The 22,367-nt window shown below is 41.9% G+C and overlaps 1 protein-coding gene across 1 annotated transcript; it reads left to right on the top strand.

Moving 5' to 3' along the window:
* The first annotated feature begins 12,772 nt into the window (after positions 1–12,772).
* On the top strand, positions 12,773–18,462 carry NEFL (neurofilament light chain). Its single transcript, XM_041768285.1, has 4 exons — positions 12,773–14,035; positions 15,105–15,229; positions 15,679–15,998; positions 16,537–18,462. The coding sequence occupies exons 1-4, from the start codon at positions 12,989–12,991 to the stop codon at positions 16,677–16,679; spliced, it is 1,635 nt and encodes a 544-aa protein (XP_041624219.1). The 5' UTR covers positions 12,773–12,988; the 3' UTR covers positions 16,680–18,462.
* Positions 18,463–22,367: the final 3,905 nt, after the last annotated feature.

Here is a 22,367-nt window from a genome sequence, read left to right as displayed (position 1 = left end):
GCTGGAAAATCCAACTTAGTCTACCGATGAAAGGCAATAGAAAGAAATTGGGTAAATTCTTTTGTGTAAAAGAGAATGCTGTGGAGCTCCATTAACTGTTTTCAGTTCTCACCATAGAACAGACACCTGGTTGTGAAGGATAAAATCTACAACCTTGACCTTGAAACGTGAACCATTGGGACTCACTGTCTGTAGAAGGCTCTGTCCAGTCCTGACTAGACTGAGCTTCATGCTGGTTCAGTTGACTTTCTGGGCCACTTTGCCAATGTGGAGGGACAGGGAAATAGTCCCATTCTTCCCCGTGCTCTCTCAAAGAGTTTGATCATTTCCTTCTGCCTCCAAGCAAGCAGAGTAAACATAATGAAAGAACATTCATTTATTCTAACAAGTATGTATGTATGTATGTATGCATGTATGTATGTATGTATTGTATTTGTGGCATTTTAAAACAGTTTCAAGGAGATACAATTTATATACAATAAAAGTCTCCTGTTTAAAATGTTAAATTTAATAGTTTTGAGTGTGTTGTGTAGTTATGCAACCATCACCACAGTCTAGGAGTAGAATTGCTGGATCGTACGATAGCTCTGTTCAATATTTTGAGAAACTGCCAAACTGTTTTCCAAGGTAGCTGCACCATTTAGCATTCCTTCTAACAATATTGGAAGGTTCCAATTTCTCCACATTCTTGCTAACACTTGTTAGTGTATGTCCTTTTTATTGTATTCATTCTGATGATAGCTCATTGTGGTTTTGATTTGCATTTTGCTAAAGTCCAATGATGTTGAACATCTTTTCATGTGTTTGTCAACCATTCATTTATCTTCTTTGGGGAAATGTCTGCTCAAATCTTTTGCCCAAGGCAGTGTTCTTTTTTCTTTTCATTTTTTTTTCCCAAGGCAGTATTCTTCAAACACTTTTTGTTCACACAGTCCCTAGAAAAATTTTGGAAATCTACGTAATGTTTCTCTTGATTTTAATTGATATCTACAACTTTTCATTGTAAGTGTAAATAGTTGCAAAAGTTGTAACTTCCAATGTATCTTAAACATAGATATTTCAAAATAAAATTAAGTTACCCATTTAAACCTATCAAATGGAATCTGAATATAATATCAACGTGTTACTCATCACCACTCATTTATTTTTTTTTAATTTTTTTAATTTATTTATGATAGTCACACAGAGAGAGAGAGAGAGAGAGGCAGAGACACAGGCAGAGGGAGAAGCAGGCTCCATGCACCGGGAGCCTGACGTGGGACTCAATCCCGGGTCTCCAGGATTGCGCCCTGGGCCAAAGGCAGGCGCCAAACCTCTGCGCCACCCAGGGATCCCTCACCATTCATTTAAAAAATGCATGAATAAGCTCTTCTTTACCCTTTACCAATTTTGTAACTCTTTTTTCTCTTTGAACTTTTATTTCCATTACTCTTTTCCACATTATTTTATCCCCATATAGCATATTTTATGCTTGTAAATCTTGTTACAGATTTATATATCTATATATTATATATAGAATCTTACATATATAATTATAATTCTATCATTCAGGGTGCCTGGGTAGCTCAGTTGGTTAAGCAACTGCCTTTGGCTCAGGTCATGATCCTAGGGTCCTGGGATTCAGCCCTGAGTTGGGCTCCCTGCTGAACAGGGAGCCTGCTTCTCCTTCTCCCTCTTCCTGCTGCTCCCCCTGTTTGTGCTCTCTCTCTTCATCAAATGATTAAATACAAGTCTTTAAAAATATATAATTCTATCATTCTTTTCTGCCATATGAATAAGTATAAGCATATAAATTAAATGTTTTATTTCATGTAACTATAAGTATCTAAGTATTATATAATTTCCTGGGTTGATTTATAAGTACTATTAGTACACAATTGTTCAAAGCATGGCCAGCTTATAAATTAATAAGTAATCATTAAAATAAAGAATAAGCTTTTATTCACAGTGGATATTTTAATCCATATATGCATGAATTAATACTACTGATTACTAAAATAAATAATAAAGTGATTTTATTCTTTCTTTTTAAAAAATACACACATGTGTGTGGGGGGCACACACACACACATATAAAATACAAAATTGCTGCGAAATCTTGTTTACCTAAATAAGTATAAAGTATACAAGTATATACACAAGTATGTGAGCATAAGTATACAGGAATAGAAGTTTTTAGGTTCTCTTATATCGTTTCAGCAATGTCAGTTAATATTTGGAATCTTTCCAAATTTTAGGCCAAAAGCACATATTGACCTATTATAAAAAATATTCTAATGATCTATCATTGAATCAATTAAGTTCTTCCTTAATTTTGTTAAAAGCAAAGACTTGGAAAGCAACTAACTTGCATATGAGTTTATCTCTGGTTGATTAAAGTAATTTCTTCACTTCATTTCTGGGAAGTATACCAAAAGAGGCTTCACCAAGTCTCTTGATAATAGTCAACAAAATAACTATGAATTGCACCTGTTTATTTTTCACTCAGAGGCACATTATTTAACCCATCATACTTAGAAAGGGTTGCAATAAGAATACTTTTCATTTCAATACATCTTTATCAATACAATGTTGAAAATAAAATTATTTTATCATCCTATGCGATTTAAACACATTTTTGTCAAAATCTTATTGCTGCAGATTCAGCTTATTCATTTTTTGGTGAAAGTGGGGACAGAGAATTAGTACAAGTTTGCAAGTAAATAGATTTTACAAAAGACTGCATGCACATGGCCATCAGGGATCTGCAGATATATTCCCTTCGTTCTGTCTATACCTGTGAACCTCTTGGAAAGTCCTCCAACCCCTCCAGGGGAATATGTGGCCCAGTTTGAGACAGTTGTGCTCAGCAACAGAGCTAAATCTCAGATCAGATACCTCAACCTCAATGCTAGCACTTTTTCTGCTCTTTTACATGGTTTCCCAAAACTATGTGGACTTTCAAAACTATGTGCAGAACATCATGTACAAAACATTTGGTTATCTGGAAAAAGATGATACTAGTGGTGTTAGATGGTTTCCCCCTCTTTTTTGAAGCAACAGCAGGTTATGCATCATCTAGGATGTGATACCACCAGAGTGATACCCAGAGATTGCATATCCTCTCTCTAACCTCAGACTGCACACACTACTATTCCCTGAGCTTTGAGTTCAAATCCTGAGGTTCCTTTCTTCAAAAGGAAACTAGCAGTACACAAATTTGAGGAGGAGATAAAGAACCAAAGACTTGAGAAAGAAGTAATGAGAGACAGAAAACATGGGATCTATTTTTCATGTGCAGTTTTGAGTCCTAGGAGAGAAATGTAAATGGACCTAGTATCTGCTCTGTTTCAACTTTTGATTTGGAAGCAACAGTAGGAGAAGCGTCTGCTTTTTTTCTCCTTTCTTTTATCAACAGTCCATGAAAAGAAAAGACCAGAAGTGAGAAAACAGTGAATTCTATTGTGTTAGGCAAATGGGAACCAATTCAACTGATAAAAATATTGACAGTTGTTCAGTGACTTATTATTAGCTCTATTCTGTTCTATTATATTCTCTATTAGCGTTCATCTGTTCTGGAAAGATGAGTTTAATAAAGTTAAATAAAGTTTGCAAATAAAGCAAACACATCTTCCTCCAAAACTTCAATTAGTAACCCTGTCTTTCTTCCCTCAAACATCTTATTCTGTCAGCATTTCCTTGTATTCTATCTTTGGCTCATATCTGAACTAAGGTATTAGCAGGTCCTAGTTTTGGGAGTAATGTTATGCTATTCATGACCACAGTAAGATGTGAATGCTCCCCAGTCCTAGCTTATCCAGGGCTTTTCACCTCTGGGTATTTTAGAATCAGAGATTCTCAGGTTGGCAGAGGATCTGAGAGGCTATCTAGGGTCAAGGCCAGCTCAGAAGTGGAGTGATTCCCTTTTGAACTGCTATTGCTTTGCACCTTGAGCAGTTTCTTTCACCTTTGGACAGCTCTGGATTTTATTTAGAGCTGAGCCTTCCACCTATCTGCACATTTAAGTGTCAGGACAGAGCTGTGTGCCTTATTCAAGTAATATTTCTAGACTAGGGGATTGATTTGGAAGAAATTTTTAATTTGGATAACTTTTATAGCAAGTATTAAGTAACGTATGGGCAAAAAATTTTTTGGCATAAGAAAAATAAAACACTTTGCAAATTGAAATATCTCAGACCTATTCAAAAGCATATCTGTTATTCTAATGTGATTTGGTAGTGCAGTTAATTAAATTTGTCGGATAAAGTGATCCTGAAAGGTGAGGGGAATCTGGTTTAGTGTGTGACTTTCTCTTCCAGACAATATAATAATAAAAGGAATTGCTAGTTAGTAATAAGTCATTAAGTCTGGATCTGGAGAGAGATATTCAAGAGCAGTTCAGTTTTACGAATTATTTCAGTGATAGATGTCTGTTTTTGGAATTTGCTAATAAAGCGAAGTGTTGACTTATTTGGTTTGTGTCTATTGTGTTTTGTTTAGATGACCATTATAATTACTTGTACATGATTTAAGCACCCTTGACCCTGATTATGGCAGCATTTTCTTGCATTAGTATGCAAATTTATACTTCATAGGAAGAAAAAAGAGTGAGAGCGTTTATTTGCATAGCACCTCTGAAAAACATCCTTGCACTTTGGTCATTGCAGAAGTGAGAGAATTACAACAGACTTTGACAGGGCTGACTTTGACCTTGACCTGGCTTTGAGATCTTGACCAGCATTCTTGAATTGTCTGAACCTCATTCTCATCTTTATAGAATGAAAATAATACTTCCTTCATTAGAGTTCTGCGAAGGTTAATGACACACAATAGCTGAACTCTTTAGGCATACAGTTTAGTCTCTATTTTATTTTATTTTTTAAAAGATTTATTTATGATAGACAGAGAGAGAGAGAGAGGCAGAGACACAGGAGGAGGGAGAGGCAGGCTCCACGCCGGGAGCCCGATGTGGGACTCGATCCTGGGACTCCAGGATCGCGCCCTGGGCCAAAGGCAGGCGCTAAACCGCTGAGCCACCCAGGGATCCCCTAGTCTCTAGTTTAAATGCTAGTGTCCAAATGTTTAAAATGAGGGTGATTATAATACCCAACTCATCAGGACTTTGTGATGGTTAAGTGAAATTATCCAAGTAAATGATTTTACATGGTACCTGACACAAAGCAATTATTATTAACATTGCACACAATTATTCACATGAAATGCAAATTTTCCTTTCCCTTTGGCTCTTACATTATAGGATTATGATCTCATTTTATATCAGTTCTCTTCAGGTTTGGTTACCTGATAGGCAGGTAATTCTAACATTTTGCTTCTTCTCTAGTTACTCTTCCGTTTGTTCCTTTCCTGATTGGTGAGCCCCCTCCTCCAGTATGTAAGAGCTGAGAAGCTCAGACTAACTAATGCCTGTCAATGCACAGAATTTCCTTGGCCAAAGTTCAGTTGGGAGAAGACAACCCAAAATTAAGCTTTGGGATTCTTCCCTGATTTAAATCTATCCTGGTCATTGCAGGTTTAATTTGTTTTAACTAATATGGGTTATATCCCAGTCAAATCATACCCTGGGAGTAGAGGCTTTGCTTTAGGCATGGTGAACTTAAAGCCTATGAAAAATATTTTGCTGCAATTTCTGGCTTATTCTCTGACCATCCACCTTATCCCCCATAGCACTTACTGTCTTTTCCCCCATCCTACCCTATGCTGACTGCTCAAAGTCTTCAAGCTTTCTTTCTGTCTCTCTTTTCTTCTTTCAAAAGCTATTACCAATTTCAGGTACAATCTTCGGTACAAAGGATTAACATCGGCTTTAACTCTTACCTCTTCCATTGATATTGGCCTTTAACAATGATTAGACCTAATGAGATGGGGCTTTAATATTAGTAGTCATCCACAGATATCCAATCTGAAGGTAAGAAGCAACAAGTCTTCCCTATCTTTTTGGAATGGCACCAAGAACGGATCTGAAAAAGGATAGGCCTAGGACATAGGAGACTGTGAGATTTAAGGAGAAAATTCTCATTGAATTTGATGATAGGGACTTCAGTTCTGCACACCTCTCAGCATCCTTATCTAAAAAGTGAGGGTGGTAACATCTGCAGATATGTTTCTGCCTCATAGGATTGCTGTAAGGACCCAGTGATATGATATAGAAAGGCTTAGGAAACCTCTGCTCTCCATGTAAATATCACTACTATCATCTCTGCTATGTGAGGATGCCACAAGAATCACACAGAAAAGAAATCTGAATGTAGTGAGAAAGAAACACAAAGTGAAAATCCAGAGCTCATTTTTTGGCTGCCAATGCCTCAACCTCCCTAGGAATTTGTGCTCTGTTGAGAAGTGATGTCCAGTGGTTAACATGTAGAGGGAGGTAATCCACTCTGTAAAAGGGATTGTTAAAGCAAAAGCTACAAGCTGCTGAGGATGAAACCAGTGGAGAATTTGAGTGGAAAAATTGAAATTACTTCCCAATCCCAAAAATCCTATGAAGCATAGCATATAGAGCACATTTCTAATGGTGTTGATGAAAAAAAATTGGAAAGCTCATTCTTATTGAATTTGACATAAAGTTAGAAGGTTTTAAAACTATCACAGCAGATTTGAACAATGGACCAAAAATGTTTATATTAAAGATAGGATTTAAAGAAAATAAATGAAACTCATGTTTTTACATTTTTTAAAAAGCCACAGTATACATTAATATCGTGGATTTCAAAGTTTTTTTTTTTTAAAGTCCATACAAATTCAGGGTGAGGCAGCAATGTAAGATTGCTAACAAATTATAATGCAATGTTGGAACAAACTAATAAAAATACAATATCTCATCTTTAGAACAACAAGAATATCCACTTGACTGAGCGGCCATGAGGATTAAACGAGATACCTGCTCGAAGCATCTAGCATAGTAACCAGTCACAGAAATGTTAATTCATTTCATTCACTTGACCTCTTCCCTGCCCAAAACCACAGCAATTACTGCTTGTACCATTCTTCTCATCCTCATGACACCTCTTAGAATTTTGCCTTTTATTATTTAAATTTTGCATAGTATTTTGGGTTTCACATGCATGCATTTTGTCTGTTTATAACGTGATTGGTTATGTGGATAGTTTTTTCTCCTGATGTAAAATTTACATTCAGTGTAATGCACAAAATCCTGTTACATTCCAAGTTTTGACAAACGCACACACCTGCACGATCCAAACTTCTTGAGACCTAGAACAATACTTTCACCCCAGAAAGTGCTCTTGTGCCTCCGCCCAGTCATCCCCCACCTCACGCTCTCTGAGGCAACAACTGTTCTGATTTTTTTTTTCCATCACAGATTAGTTTGCCTGTTCATGAATTTTATCTAAATGGAATTATACAGTATGTATCCCTCATCTAAGACTCCTTTCACCTGGTATCAGTGTATCATTTTTGAGATGCAACCATGTTGCTGTATCAGTAGCTGGTCTTTTTATCGTGCTCAAGTATTTTCCAAGCCCTTTGGAGACAGGAACTGTGCCGTAACTCCTTGTACTCCCCAGTCCCCGCCCCATGGCACTTGCACAGAATTGTGCATGTTGTAAGTGTTCTGCTGACATTTGGTGATTCGATGGATGAATGAACATATGAGTTATTTAATCAATCAACAAGCCATTTAGACACAATCAAGTTTCACTTTTCTAACCCAGACAGTCTCTTATGTATTCAACTTACCAAACACCATTGCTACATATCCTGGGGTGAGAAGCCTGCCTGCTTTACTGTAGGAATCCAGGGATCCGCCCATTTGCAATCATACTGCAGTATTTGCTGCATTCGTGCAGTGGTGAAGTACTGGCGAGAAAGTGAACTGCTGCCCTGGATGGGCTCCAGCAGGGCTGTGAAAGAGCCAACCTCAGGGCTTTGTCTCCTGCAGACGGAAATGCTTATCCTCTATCTTTGCAAACTCTAAATCTCACATTCCTCCACTTGATTTATTAAATCACTGTAAAGGTCAGCAGAGAAAGCCAGGTGCCGCATGGAATGTTTCAGTGGCTAGTTAGGACCCAAACTACAGCAGCAGCAGGTATTCCCCTGTAGTCACGACTGAACAAACAGGGTTAGTACTGTGGGTTCTGACTGTGATGGCTGGGACCTGCCTGAAATGACTGCAAATTAAGCCCTTTAATGTCCCAGGCATACCCTCTTACCTCTTGCATCTGGTGACTGTGATTAAGGGCAAGACACCATGGAGCAGGCCTCTGGGGAGGAAATACATTACCCTGGCTAGTTCCGTGGAGCAAGCATTTAGGGTTTGATCCCATCATCATCATTTCTGCTTGGACAGCAGCAAGTTCCTGTCATTTCTAATATCGCACGTGTTTTGAATATAAACGTGCTTTTCATCCTTAATCTATTCAAATGACATTCCTTTCCTGCTGCAATCTAAATCTTATATAGCTGCATAGCGCATTTTATGATGCATTACTTCACAACGTGATGCTATAAAATTAAGCATATTTTGTATCACAATGGGAAAAGTTTTCTTTCAGACATATTTCCCAAAAGATGGGAAGATTCATGTGTGATGATTCCTATGGTGAGCCTAACATATGAAGAAAGAAACTAGTGATAAGAAACAGAAAAAATCTATTTGTGGCTTCCTCCAATTAGGCATTTTCTGTTGATTTTATTTATGTTTCTTTTTATAAAGTTAAACATTTGCAAGAAGCATGATAATCTCTGATAGGGAGATATTAAATGCCAGCATTTTTCTTTTCTTTTTTTTCTCTTATTCTTTATAGTAAAATTTTCAAGTCACTTTATCAAACCTATTTACAAGGGCAGAAAATGAAATTATTTTAAATGGAAAAAAGGCAGAAGTCACGATGCGGTCATTTTAAGGAACTTAGATCAGCCAAGTGGTACTTTAGCTCATAATCCCAGGAAAGGTGTTTTGTAAACCGATGTTTAGAGTAATGCCTAAAAGGTGACATCACCGGTTATCTGTCCACTGGTAGCCTCCATTTAATTTTACATGGGACCATTTAAAAAATCTACAACAATCATAGTCAATTGTCATCACTAGTTGTCCAGAGAGACTGCTAACATGCTCGTTAACAGTCTCCTGATCTAAATCAGTTCAGAATGGTGTCCTCAAAACATGAGATGTTTACTACATGCACACTCTGCAGACTGCAGCACGCAATTATCAAATTCCACAGAGACATATGGAAACAGCAAATGCCACCGGCTGCAATGTGTGCAGGAGTAGAGCCCTACTCAGACGGGAAGCAGATAGAGCTTAGGTCTGAGTAACAGTGTGAGTTGGCAAATTATTTAACCTTTCTGGGCCTCAGCTGTTTGCTGAATAACAACCACCATCCCAGGGGGATTTTGTAATTATTCAATAGTAGATATTAAAGGCTGGTCATAGGGTAGGTATCCTGCACATATTTATTTCCTTCATCCCTCCTTGCTTCAAAAGGATGCTGACACTGGTGTTTCTACATGATGGTGAGGTGACTGGGACCTATCTGTTGTTCTGGACTAGGACCACTCCTACAGCTCACTGGTGGTAGGAGAATTTTGCTTACTTGCCCCCCCCCCCCGTCCCCCAGCCCCAGCTGATGCTTTTCTGAGGCTTGCCTCTTAAGAATTTCAGCCTAAATTTCAGACTGTGCTTTTCAAAACAAATGCTCATACAGAACTTCCTGCTCTGACAGAGCCTTAGAATAATGAAATCAAAAGGGATCTGGTCCTACTCATCTGAAGTTTTCTGATTCTATTGGCCTTGGAGAAGTAACAGCTTTGCAGCAGTTCTAAGAGTTATATTTTATGAGCTCTGTGGTAACGCGAATATATATATTTTACTTTTTAACTACATCACCTCAAACAGTCCTTTAGGGGATTACAGATAGAGTTCTATTAATGAGTCTCATCCACGTACTTCCACATATGCTTTTAAAATAATCTGTATCTCCTAAGAGTATGTTTTGTTAGCAGCCCTCAACCCATTTCATGTTGGTGGAGAATATGCTTAAAGGGAAAGAAAATGCACGAGTGTGAATCAAGACCCAAAAGCCTTCTTCTAAAGAAATAAAGACACTATCACAAACAATGTTAAGGCAGAAACATTCACGACAGGGGAAGAAAAAGTCAAGATTCTTTTTTCTAAACAGGTTTTCTAAAGTCGCTCATTTTACCTTTGCTTTGACACACAGAGCAAACGCCACATGGGCATTCAGAGCAAGATGCTGGGAAGAAGACTTTAAAAGGAGGATGACTGGACAAAATATTTAAAAAGAGGCAGGCGCCTAGCTGAGGAAGGCTGAAAGTAGGCTAACCAAACCCAGACAGGGGCTGGGTTCAGGAGCCCCCGGAAAGCAGGCTGTGGTGAGGCTTGAGGTGGCTATGGCAGGAGCTATTTTTAAAAAGCCCAGAGAGCTACATTCAGAAATACAGTTGATCTGCCCTTCTCCTCGACTCCCTGCTCACCAGGTCCGGCCAGGGCAGGGCCACTGCACCTCCTTTCTCAGCCACCCAACGGATGACAGCAGGTGCACCCCTCTCCCAGGTTTCCTTCCTGCATGACATTCCAGGGGCTCTGCAGCACCCATCAGCCACCTCCCCCCTCTTGGGGCAGCATCCTGCATCCTCTGCAGTCAAAGGCTCCAGCCAGGAGCTGTGGCAAAAGAAAAAAAAAACGCTGATGGACTTAAGATCTCAGAGGGTGACCTGAAACTCTGAGGGAAGGGAACTGGCAGAAAGAAAATGAATTCATGAATATTCAAGGATGTGGCATGTGCAGGCAGGCTCACACACAGTGATGTGGCCCAATGTGGCTTCTACGGGGCAGGCTAAAACAAATCCATTATGCCACTTTTCAGCCAAACTGGGTAATTGGGAGGAAGCAAAAACTATGACTTACCTAGGTTCTCTCCCTCATCCTTTCTCTCTCTCCCCCAGAGAAGCCTTTCCCACTGTCGGATCACCTATGAATGAGAAGGCCAAGGATACATGAGCTATACAATATAAAGTTATTAGAATAAGGACCCAAATGTGCCTTTCAGTGCCAAGCCCAACCCGGGAGAGCCTAATAGCTCAGGCCTGAAATCCTAGAATGTGATGTGGATGGACCTCTCCATAGAGTCAACTACAAATGTTCATGTTTCTAAAATTGCATTACTTGAAACTGTATTGTTTAGAAATCCTATGCAAGTTCTCAGCTGCAGTCTTTCTCTCTGCCACGAAGAGCACGAGGATATGGAAAGGCAGGTTTTTTTTTTCTTCTTTTTCTTTAGAGCTGCAAAGAACCCCGGATGCTAAGCCCCATCCCACCCTCCTGCCTGCCAGGCGAGGAGTGCAGTATGTCTGAGAGCGGCTGTGGTACCCGCTCCAAGCACTTCACCGTCTCAGCCTCACAGGGAAAGAAAGAGGTGCCGGCTTTTCTTTTTTTGCAAACTGTTAGCCTGTTTCCCCCCTTAGTTTGCTATTAAAAAAAATTAGTAAGTTGCACATCAAACGCTCCCCTTACACAAACTCAATAGAAATGGAGTGCTCGTGTAGAAAAACCTTAGTGATCCTATTAAATCTCTGCAATCGCTCCGTGAAACCAGGACTCCGTAGCATCGTGCGTGTGAAATGCTCTGCAGACCGCAGGGTTGTATCAATGTGCATTACTGTTTTCAGGTATCGGGGTGTTTCCTAAAGAAAATCCACGGATGTCTGACTGTGTCTGTAATCTAATTACCAGAGTGAACCGGGGGAAGAATCACGCGGCTCTCTGCCGGCTGCCCCAGGACGAGACGTCTCGGGGTCCGAGTGCTCCTCCCGGGAGACCGCCCTCGGCGCGCTCGGGGCTGGCAGCCGCAGCCTCCTTCTGACGACCAGCCACCTGCCTGGCTTGTGGAAATCATCAGGTTGATGCTACACAGGTGTAAAAAAGAGGGAAAGGGGCTCTGGGTGTGTCGGAGTTGGTGGTGTCCAGCGGGAATTCAGTCTGATGGAGAAGATACAGGCTGCGTGAATCAGTCCCAAGGACCGGGCTTACGGGGCTCGCCGCTGCCTTTGCAAGTCGGCTCCCCCCCCCCCCCCCCCCCCCCCGCTCAGTTTCAAACTCACTTCTCGGCTCTCCCCCACCTACGCGCTTCCACACGCTGCAAACACTCTTTCTCCGGAAAGAAACGATTAAATCTAGAACACTGGAAGGCTCATATTAACGGCTCTACGGGGGGGGCAGAAAGGCTCAAATCCACACCCGCAGTGCCGCAGGTACACGTGTGTGTGTGTGCGTGTGCGCGCGCAGAAGCAGCGCGTTAAGCAGAAAGAAAAATCACCAGGAGAAAGGGACATGAATTAAAGAAAGTGCCAGAAACAGCTACAAAGAAACAGGAAACTTTCCCCCCCATTGGAGGCCTAATGCACGCAAGCTTAAACTTTTCACTTCAATTTCCAAAGCCCCTAGAGGCACTAGTCACCCGTAAGCCCCAACGGGGATGATGGCAGAGGCCCGTGGTGGGGAAGGGGCGACTTAGGGGTGAGGGTGTCTCCAAGGCAGCGGGGAGACAGAGAACTAAGAGGTCAGTGGGGGAGTGAGAACCTATTACTGGGGACGCGCATCCATGTGATGCGGGGTCCAGGGAGGAGCTAGGATGGGGACGGGGGTTGGGGAGGGAAATGAGTGCGGGGTAAGGGGTCTCGGGGGAAAAAGAAATCGCAGGCCTCGGAGCCAAGTAAGTGGAAAGGACGAGCGCCGCAGCCCGGAGCCGCCTGTCGCTCGCCCCCGCCTTCCCTTTTGCGCAGAATCCTCCCCTTGGCTGCAGCAGCGCGCTGCCCCCCCTGGCCCGGCGCGCCGTGATCGATCGCAGGCTGCGTCAGATGCTCCCCGCGTATAAATAGGGGTGGCAGGACCGCGCCGAGCCGCACACAGCCATCCACCTTCCCCTCTCCCTCTCTCCCCTTTCTTCTCTCTCCGTAGGCCCCCCCACCTCCGCTGCGAGCCGGAGGGCCTCCGACCGCCACCATGAGTTCCTTCAGCTACGAGCCGTACTACTCGACCTCCTACAAGCGGCGCTACGTGGAGACGCCCCGGGTGCACATCTCCAGCGTGCGCAGCGGCTACAGCACCGCGCGCTCCGCTTACTCCAGCTACTCCGCGCCGGTCTCGTCCTCGCTGTCCGTGCGCCGCAGCTACTCCTCCAGCTCCGGCTCCTTGATGCCCAGTCTCGAGAACCTCGACCTGAGCCAGGTGGCCGCCATCAGCAACGACCTCAAGTCGATCCGCACCCAGGAGAAGGCGCAGCTGCAGGACCTCAACGACCGCTTCGCCAGCTTCATCGAGCGCGTGCACGAGCTGGAGCAGCAGAACAAGGTGCTGGAAGCCGAGCTGCTGGTGCTGCGCCAGAAGCACTCCGAGCCCTCCCGCTTCCGGGCGCTGTACGAGCAGGAGATCCGCGACCTGCGCCTGGCGGCGGAAGACGCCACCAACGAGAAGCAGGCGCTCCAGGGCGAGCGCGAAGGGCTGGAGGAGACTTTGCGCAACCTGCAGGCGCGCTATGAAGAGGAGGTGCTGAGCCGCGAGGACGCCGAGGGCCGGCTGATGGAGGCGCGCAAAGGGGCCGACGAGGCCGCTCTCGCCCGCGCCGAGCTCGAGAAGCGCATCGACAGCCTGATGGACGAAATCGCCTTTCTGAAGAAAGTGCACGAAGAGGAGATCGCCGAGCTGCAGGCGCAGATCCAGTACGCGCAGATCTCCGTGGAGATGGACGTGTCCTCCAAGCCCGACCTCTCCGCCGCGCTCAAGGACATCCGCGCCCAGTACGAGAAGCTGGCTGCCAAGAACATGCAGAACGCCGAAGAGTGGTTCAAGAGCCGCTTCACCGTGCTGACCGAGAGCGCCGCCAAGAACACCGACGCGGTGCGCGCCGCCAAGGACGAGGTGTCCGAGAGCCGCCGCCTGCTCAAGGCCAAGACCCTGGAGATCGAAGCCTGCCGGGGCATGAACGAGGCGCTGGAGAAGCAGCTGCAGGAGCTGGAGGACAAGCAGAACGCCGACATTAGTGCTATGCAGGTCTGGCACGGTGCACAACGCAGTGGGGGCGGGGAGGGAGCTGCGGGAGCAAGTGGTGGGGGAAGGGTGGGGGGCGCGCCCGGAACGTGGAGACCACCGAGGAGGCTCCGCAGGTAGCTATGAGCCAGTAGAACTTGGCTCCCTGGGGACCGTGTGGGAGGGGTGGGGCACTTGGAGGGCGGGGGTGGGGGCCCCACTGCAGTCCGAGGAGACGTGCCTGGTGCAGCTGTATCTAGCTCCGCATGAAAGCTGCCCAGCCCTGCCAGGGTAGGGTGGGGTGGGCGGAGGGGATGGGAGCTGGGCGTTGCCTCTGGCCTGTCTCTCTAATGTCCTTCACTAACCACAGGTCGCTCTGCCCTCCACATTGGACCATCAGCTACATAAATACAGCACACAGCTCTCGTTAGTTCTGCAGGCTACCTGTCACCAAGCATGCTTGAGACTAGTTTTATCGACCACTCCTTGCCCTTAGGTAGACAGGAGTGCAGTCAAAATTGGAATGGGTAATGATGTTCACAAAAAGACATTTCTTTTCTAAGGGTCTCCATTTTCTGGGAAGGAGAAAAAAATAATACAGATACATAGAAAATATTTTAGATACAATGACTGTCATTTTTCTTTTTTTTAGCTAGCTACTTCCTACTCCTGTAAAGAAATGGAGTAATTTCTTCCACTTCACTTGGATAGTTAACTAATGAATGTGAAACAAAGTTTTTTTTTTTTTAATCAACCAAAAATTTTTTGCAGGCATTTTATGATGATCATTAGACAGTAGCAATTAGAAGAAAACAAAGAAGAATATTTCTTCTATCAGGTTTTTAAATTATTTTTATTTTTATTTTTATTTTTATTTGGTTTTCATTTCATGCTTCCTGAGCTGGATTTTTTTTTTTTTAATACAAGGAAAGAAAGGTTAAAAAAGAGAAAAGACAGTTGTTTTAGGGGACATCTTATCTAAGGAGTGCACTTTGGTTTTATGTAGGTTAGGCCTTTGCAGCTGTAATACACTAAAATGATAGCAATTGGGATTTATGCCTGGATTTTTTTTTTCTTTTTGGTCCTCCAACAGGACACAATCAACAAATTAGAAAATGAATTGAGAACCACAAAGAGTGAAATGGCACGGTACCTTAAAGAATACCAAGACTTGCTCAATGTGAAGATGGCTTTAGACATTGAGATTGCAGCTTACAGGTAAAAAACAGTGGGCTGGTAGCAGCCATTGTGGTTTAGGAAGAAAATCAGGTTTCATTTATATTGAGTCAGAAGCCTTTAAGAATAGTCCTTCGAAATAACTGTTTGCATTTTGGCGTTTTCCAAGAAGGTATTTAGACAAATAGGGAAGAATTTAACCCTGTGATATTAATGAATTCTATTCCTAGTTTCTCGTTACATTTTAAATGGAATAGACAGGACTATTTTGTTTGTTTTTCTGTTTCTTTTTCTTTTTTTCCTGATGGTAGGCACAATATCCCCGGTCATGAAGTTTTGATAATTCCCAGCCTTGCACCTGCTCCTGCTCTCCTTTGCCTTTAAGGGTGGTATTTAGGGGAGGATGATGAGTGGTGGGCTGAGAGCAGGCAAGCAGTTCAACATATTTCCTGTGTTAGTGTTTATTAACCCATCCTCCCTTGCCTTCCCAGGAAACTCTTGGAAGGTGAGGAGACCCGACTCAGTTTCACCAGCGTGGGAAGCATAACCAGCGGCTACTCCCAGAGCTCTCAGGTCTTCGGCCGATCTGCCTATGGTGGGTTACAGACCAGCTCCTACTTGATGTCTGCTCGCTCCTTCCCATCTTATTACACCAGCCACGTCCAGGAGGAACAGATCGAGGTGGAGGAGACCATCGAGGCTGCAAAGGCCGAGGAAGCCAAGGACGAACCCCCCTCTGAAGGAGAAGCTGAGGAGGAGGAAAAGGAGAAGGAAGAAGCTGCTGAAGAGGAAGGAGCTGAAGAGGAAGAAGGTATGGTAAAAAGGAAATCCCTACAAGGTCAAGAGCAATCAGGGCATAGGTATTTGCTAGGTGACGGGTAGGAGAAATGAAGCCTTGCTTATGCCAAGGAGGTTTTATTCACATATGACTTTAGAATCATAAATAATACCTTCAGGTGTTTGAGAAGCCTTTCGTGAGTACCTACTTTCTCAAATTGGCTGTCCTCTCTGCTTAGCTTGGTAGCTTTTTGGAAGGTAACATTTCAAAATTTTCTCCTCCTGCTGTCTTTTTATTCTCATTACACATTTAAAAAATCTATTTGACCCAGCAGTTTGGTGGCCTTAGGAACAGAAATATTTTTTATAATAATTCTTTGCTCTTTGGCTTTTTTCTAAGAAGGAGCTATTGAGTTCAGGGGCCAGCATTGTCAATCGCATGTGTGTTGGGAGATGGAGCTAGGAAGTTTGGGTGAAGCTGACATTTGAAGTACCACACAAAACCTTAGCAGAAATGTTTTGAATGACTTGCCCTGGACTTGCAGTTTGTACATTGTCTTTTTATCTTAAAGCTGCCAAGGAAGAATCCGAGGAGGCAAAGGAGGAAGAGGAAGGAGGTGAAGGCGAAGAAGGAGAAGAAACCAAAGAAGCTGAAGAGGAGGAGAAAAAAGATGAAGGTGCTGGGGAGGAGCAAGCAACTAAAAAGAAAGATTGAGCCCCCCTGTCCTTAATCCTTCCAGGAAGAATTCTCCCGAAATCAGGTCAACCCCATCACCAACCAACCAGTTGAGTTCCAGATACTATATGAATTAAGAAGTCAATATATGTATAATTCTGAGATGACTTAGGTTGGACATTCAATGTTGTGCTAATGACTTTTCTCCTTATGCAGAGTATCTGTTTGCTTGCAGAGTGGCTTCCTGGCTTGCTGCCAGCCTGTGCATGGTCCACGCTTATGAGTTCAGGATCTATGGCAATGTGAATAATTCAGATGTTTACAATAAAAAAAAAAACATGAATAAATGAATTCACTAATGTTAATGTTAAACTCCATGGTAAAAATAGTCCTTTGAACCTTTGGTGGTTAGAAATTAAAGACCTCGAATCATGTGCAATAAATAGTAAATAAAGTTATACTGAATGACATTTCTTGCTGTGGTTGTGGACTTAATTAAAATATCTTAAGGCACCAATATAAGCCAAGTGGACTATCGACCTCCAAGTTTTTTTTTTAAGTCCTAAATTTTAACAATTACAGTGCAGTTTTCCCACTAATCGGTAATTCGGAGGGATACAGTTAGGTCATGACCATTCATGAAATCGCTCCCCTCAGAAATGTTGCTGATAATAAACTTGAGTAAATAGGAGTCTCTGGGATTCTTCTTTTATAATTAGCAATATACTCTGTCCCATGAAATGTACTTTATAATGTTGGGAATGGTTTTCTTGGAGGCAATGGTGTAATATGATAAATAGACCTTTTGTGGTAAATAGGTAATTTAATAATTAATGCAATGTGTATAGAATATGAATCCCACCCATCCATTACTATAACCATATTATTTTAATATTGTCTGAATATCATGGGCAGAAGTGGAAACCCAAGCAACTGACATAATCAGAAAGAATTTTTTCCCATGTATAACCTTGGACAGACAGAGTACGAATATCAAAGATTATTTGCCATTGCAAACATGTTGCCTGCAATCCTGAGCTCATGATTCAGTGTGTTAATAGCCCGATTATGTTGCCTCAAAGTAAACATTTGATGCCACCCATTTTAAAGTTTTTAAAACACTATGGATATAGATAATGAAATTGTTATTGGTTAGTAAAGGGAGGAGGTTATGTACCTGTATGTTGCATTGCCACTGCTCTGCATGTCTTTACTGGGAAATATTTGGATTTCAGTGATAGCTCTAACTGGTTGGACATTGCATCAAACACATGCCCCATTCATCCTCCCTGTTCACTGTCAAGTCATGAAAGCTCTTGCACTTGCGCTTGATGTGGAATGTAGATGAAATTACTGATTATCTGCTCTTCTGCTTTTGTTCTTACACAATTGCTTTGTCAGCTAATTTCGTTTAGTATTTGTTCTTTAGACAACTTTCAAAAGTCAACGAATTTAACCTGAGAACAAAGTCATCTCCATTTAAGTTTATCTGATTCTTCATACTACCTATTTCTGTTTAAATAAATGTCACCACACAAATAGGTAAAATAATTTATTTGTCATGATGCTATGGATTTGAACTATGAAGATTCTTAGTATACTGGCTTCTGTAAAGACTAGGAGTCGCCTCAGAAACCAAGCTTTTTACATTTATGTTCATTAAATATGGGATGCTACACATGATAAATCTAAGACAGGTGTGAATTACATGTAAAAAAAAGTAACTTTAGCTAAATGGAAATGGTTGGTTTCAGAATTACTTGAAGTAAACACTGTACCATATTCTATCCTGTGTGCCATAATAAAATACTAAAAAACCTAAGCTAAATGGATTTGAAGTCTTTAAAAACATTTCCTTAAATCCAGTACCTGGGTCAGTACCTCCATCTCTTCTGCTTCCCCCAAAACTCCCGTTCTCTTTCAGTATTCCCTCTCCCAGTTAATGACATCACTCCCCAGTTACCCAATTCTGCAAAACAGAGACTGGGCATGACATCGTGCCTCCCATTTCCTCTCCCCAAGCCCTCTGGTCTAATCTAACCAAGTTTTACTGATATTATTTCCTATATATCTTGAATCTACCCATCCACACCTCTCCATTTACCCTGACACCACCCTAGGTGTGTAATCCCAGTGTCTACTCGTGTCTTTCTTTGATCAGCATCCTACAGTAAGCCATTCTTTAAAAAGGAAATTTTGGTCATGTCATCCCTTTGATTAAAACTCTCCAATAATTTCCCATTTCTTCTAAGATAAAAATCAAGATATTTAAAGTGATCTTGAAGGACTGTATAGATCTGACCCCAACCTCCTTCTCTGACCTCATCTTGGTGTATCCCTTTGCCCCTTACTTCTGGTGCTTCAATCACCCTGGCCCTCTGTTCTTCCACCTGTCACCGGGTTTTTGCTGATTTCTCCATCTGATGCACTCTTCTTTCCTTCCCTCATTCTTGCCCAGTTGAGGTTCAGTTGGTATTCCCTTGGAGAAGCCTTTCCTTACTGGGTCAAATTCCTCTACTAATTGTGTTCTTAAGACTACATAGACTTTGCAGACTTTTACACACTTGTAATCAGCATCTGTTTCCATGATCATTTTGCATTCCCTGCTATAGTGTGATCTTCAGAAGCCTGGTAATCAGACTTCTTGCTCACCATTTTATCCTAAGCATCTAGCATTGTTCCTACCATAATAGAACACAAAGAAATACTGAGTTAATAACTTCTTGACAGGGTAGCATGCCTAGAAAGCCAAGAGTATTCCATTCATCAGTCCCACTCCCAGTTCCAACACCTTGTGGAAAGAGCAGGGGTCCAAAAATTACCTGTTCGTTCTGGATTCTGGTGTTTTTGTTTTGGAGCCCTGGCTATGTCCGCATCCCCACCTCCACTCCAGTCTCAATTGTTTTAGCTGCATATAGGTTCAACGGTTGATGTGTCAGATCCTTTATAGATTTGTGATTCAAAATTCCTGAAAAACTTGGGGAAGTTCAGGCTAAATGGCTGAATGGGAAACATACTATATAACTATTATGTCCACACTAAAACCCATCACTTAAAGGGAGATGCTCAACTTGGTGTAAAGATCCATTCCTAGCATTAAATTGGTAAGCAATCAATCTGGTTATTTTTTTTCCCCACATGGAGATTTTAATGTTGTCAGAATAGTTGTTGTGTCCCAGGCACTGACCTAAGTGCATTATATATATATATTAACTCATCAAGTCCTTTCTATGTCGATGTTCTCAGTCCAGTATGATTATTATCCCCATTACACAGATGAGAGAGCTAAGATTAGGTAAGTTGACCAAGGTCACACAGCTAGTTTGTAGAAGGGCTGGGATTCAAACTTCATAGTAAGCTCTAAAGTCCATGCTCTTAACCAGTACTGCCTCTCCTTTGCAGTCAGGTTGGGATGCATCATTGTGGAATCAGAGCAGATCTTCATAGGCGTGTGTTGTGATGGTGCCCTTGGAATTTGCACATAGTTATTAGAATTTTCAAAGTGCAATTCTTGTAGTGGTCAAGGGACACATTTGTACTTTTAATGTCCCCCTGTAGTTCCTTAGGATGCTCAAGCTTTTCTTTAATTCCTTTGTTTATTTATGTCCATATTTTAATTTCTCTGCTTAACTGTAAGCTGTTGGAAGGCAGGGGCCAGATTTTGTAAGCAGAGATAAATTTGAAGTTTTTCTTCAACGATCCTCAACTTTTAGGGATGTTGATTCTAATAGTGTTATTCTTCTATTTGGTCATAGCTTTCTAGTTTTGTTCATATTTCACTGGCTATTGTTTTTTCTATTTCTGCTCTTCCTCTTCTTTATCCTTCTTCCCCTTCCTCCTCCCTCTTGCATGTTTTCTTGTAGTAAGCTATTCCAAATCATTTTGGGAAGCAGATAAAGGTTGACTAAGTAAGTAAATGCCTTGGTTTCCGTCTACAACATCCAACCAGGTGCCTTGCATTTAGTAGGCATCTTAATAAACATTTCTAGAATGGCAAAGGTTTAATGTTTATGAGAACTTTCCGTAAATATGGCCAGGACAAAGAATTTCTTCTTTCCCTCTTGGCAACAGAGTGTGAGATATCAGAATTGGTCAAGCCATGACTCATGCTTGAAAGGGGTTCCTGTGAATAATTCTGGGTATTTTACTCTTTGGAAAGTGTCCAGCAGAATGGAGTGGAGTGAATTACACAAACTATACATAGGAGCCATTTTCAGTTAAGGTCTTCCAGAAAATTCTCAGTGAACATCTTATGTGAGAGCCAGAAAGTCAAAAGGTAAAGCATCATGAGAAAAAAGAAAATTTCATCATCCCCAGAATGTAAGTATCCGTACCCTTTTAATCCTTCTTCAATGTATTTAACTGGTTTAAGTAATTAATTATGGACGGTTTAAAAACAATATAACAGCATTCAAAATACATTTAAAATGGAAAAAATAGCATTTCCTCCAAACACCATTATTTTCATTTATATATTCTTTTTTAGACCTTGTATCTATCATCTATCTATCTATCTATCTATCTATCTATCTATCATCTATCATCTATCTATCTATCAAAGATTTTATTTATTTAATTCATGAGAGAGAGAGAGGCAGAGACACAGAGGGAGAAGCAGGTTCCATGTAGGGAGCCCGATGCAGGACTCGATCCCAGGACCCAAGGATCACGCCCTGGGCCAAAGGCAGGTGCCAAACCACTGAGCCACCCAGGGATCCCCAACCCCTTGCTTCTATTTATGCATATTTTGGCATAGCTTATCTATACATTTCACTCATATTAATGAAGTGACAGCCCATGTTCTAAGTATAAGGAGTAAGACAGACAATATCCCTACTTTCTGGGACCTCAGTGGGATATGTGTGTGCATAAACAGACAATAAAGTAGTAAATTAGTTAATAAATAGGTGACATTGGATTCGAGTCAGACATGCAATGATCTGGGGAAAGAATGTTCCAGGTAGAGGGAACAGCAAGTGCAAAAGCTTGGCTTGTTTGAACCCAGAAAAATGTCTTCAGCTCATTGCTGAGTATTAAGAATGAGACAGAGTAAAAGGCAGGGCAAAGGCCAGATTATGCAGGGGCCTACCAACCAAGGAGTTTCAATTTTATTCCTTGTGCAATAAGAAATTTTTGAAGGGGTTAAACAGGGAAGGGTGGCATGATTTGATTTCTGCTTTATGAGGACCACTCTGGCTCCTGCATAGAGAATGGATCTTAGGAAAGCAAGAATCAAAGCAGAGTGGCTAACTAAAAGGCTGTTTTAGTACAGATGAGAGAAGATGGTGTGATGACTTAGCAGAAGGCATTCGTAGTAGACATGGCATGATGCGGGAAGATTTAAGAGGTTCTTGAGGTAATATTTTAATGACGACAGAGTGAATGCACGGAGAGGGAAAGCAGTACCTTATTTTTGATAACTACATAATATTCATCAAATTCATGCGCAGTAAGTATTATCTATTGATTTTTGTGTAACAAGTTACTCCAAAACTTAGTGGCTTAAAACAATCCCTATCACCCATTATTTCTTAGTTTCTGCAGATTAGAAGTTTGGAAGTGGCTCTGTTGGGATGTTCTGATTCTGGGTCTCCAGTGGGGTTGCAGTTAGATGTTGGCTGAGCTTACTGTTATCTGAAGGCTTATGTAGGCCTACACAGTCTACTTCATGGTGGTTCACTGACTTGGCTGGCAATTTCTGCTCCATGTGGGTCTTTCTGTGGGAGT

The sequence above is a fragment of the Vulpes lagopus genome, chromosome 8 (assembly GCF_018345385.1).
Source record: "Vulpes lagopus strain Blue_001 chromosome 8, ASM1834538v1, whole genome shotgun sequence".
NCBI lineage: Eukaryota > Metazoa > Chordata > Mammalia > Carnivora > Canidae > Vulpes > Vulpes lagopus.
Note: the sequence above shows the minus strand (reverse complement) of the source record. Positions and strands in the feature narration are given on the sequence as shown.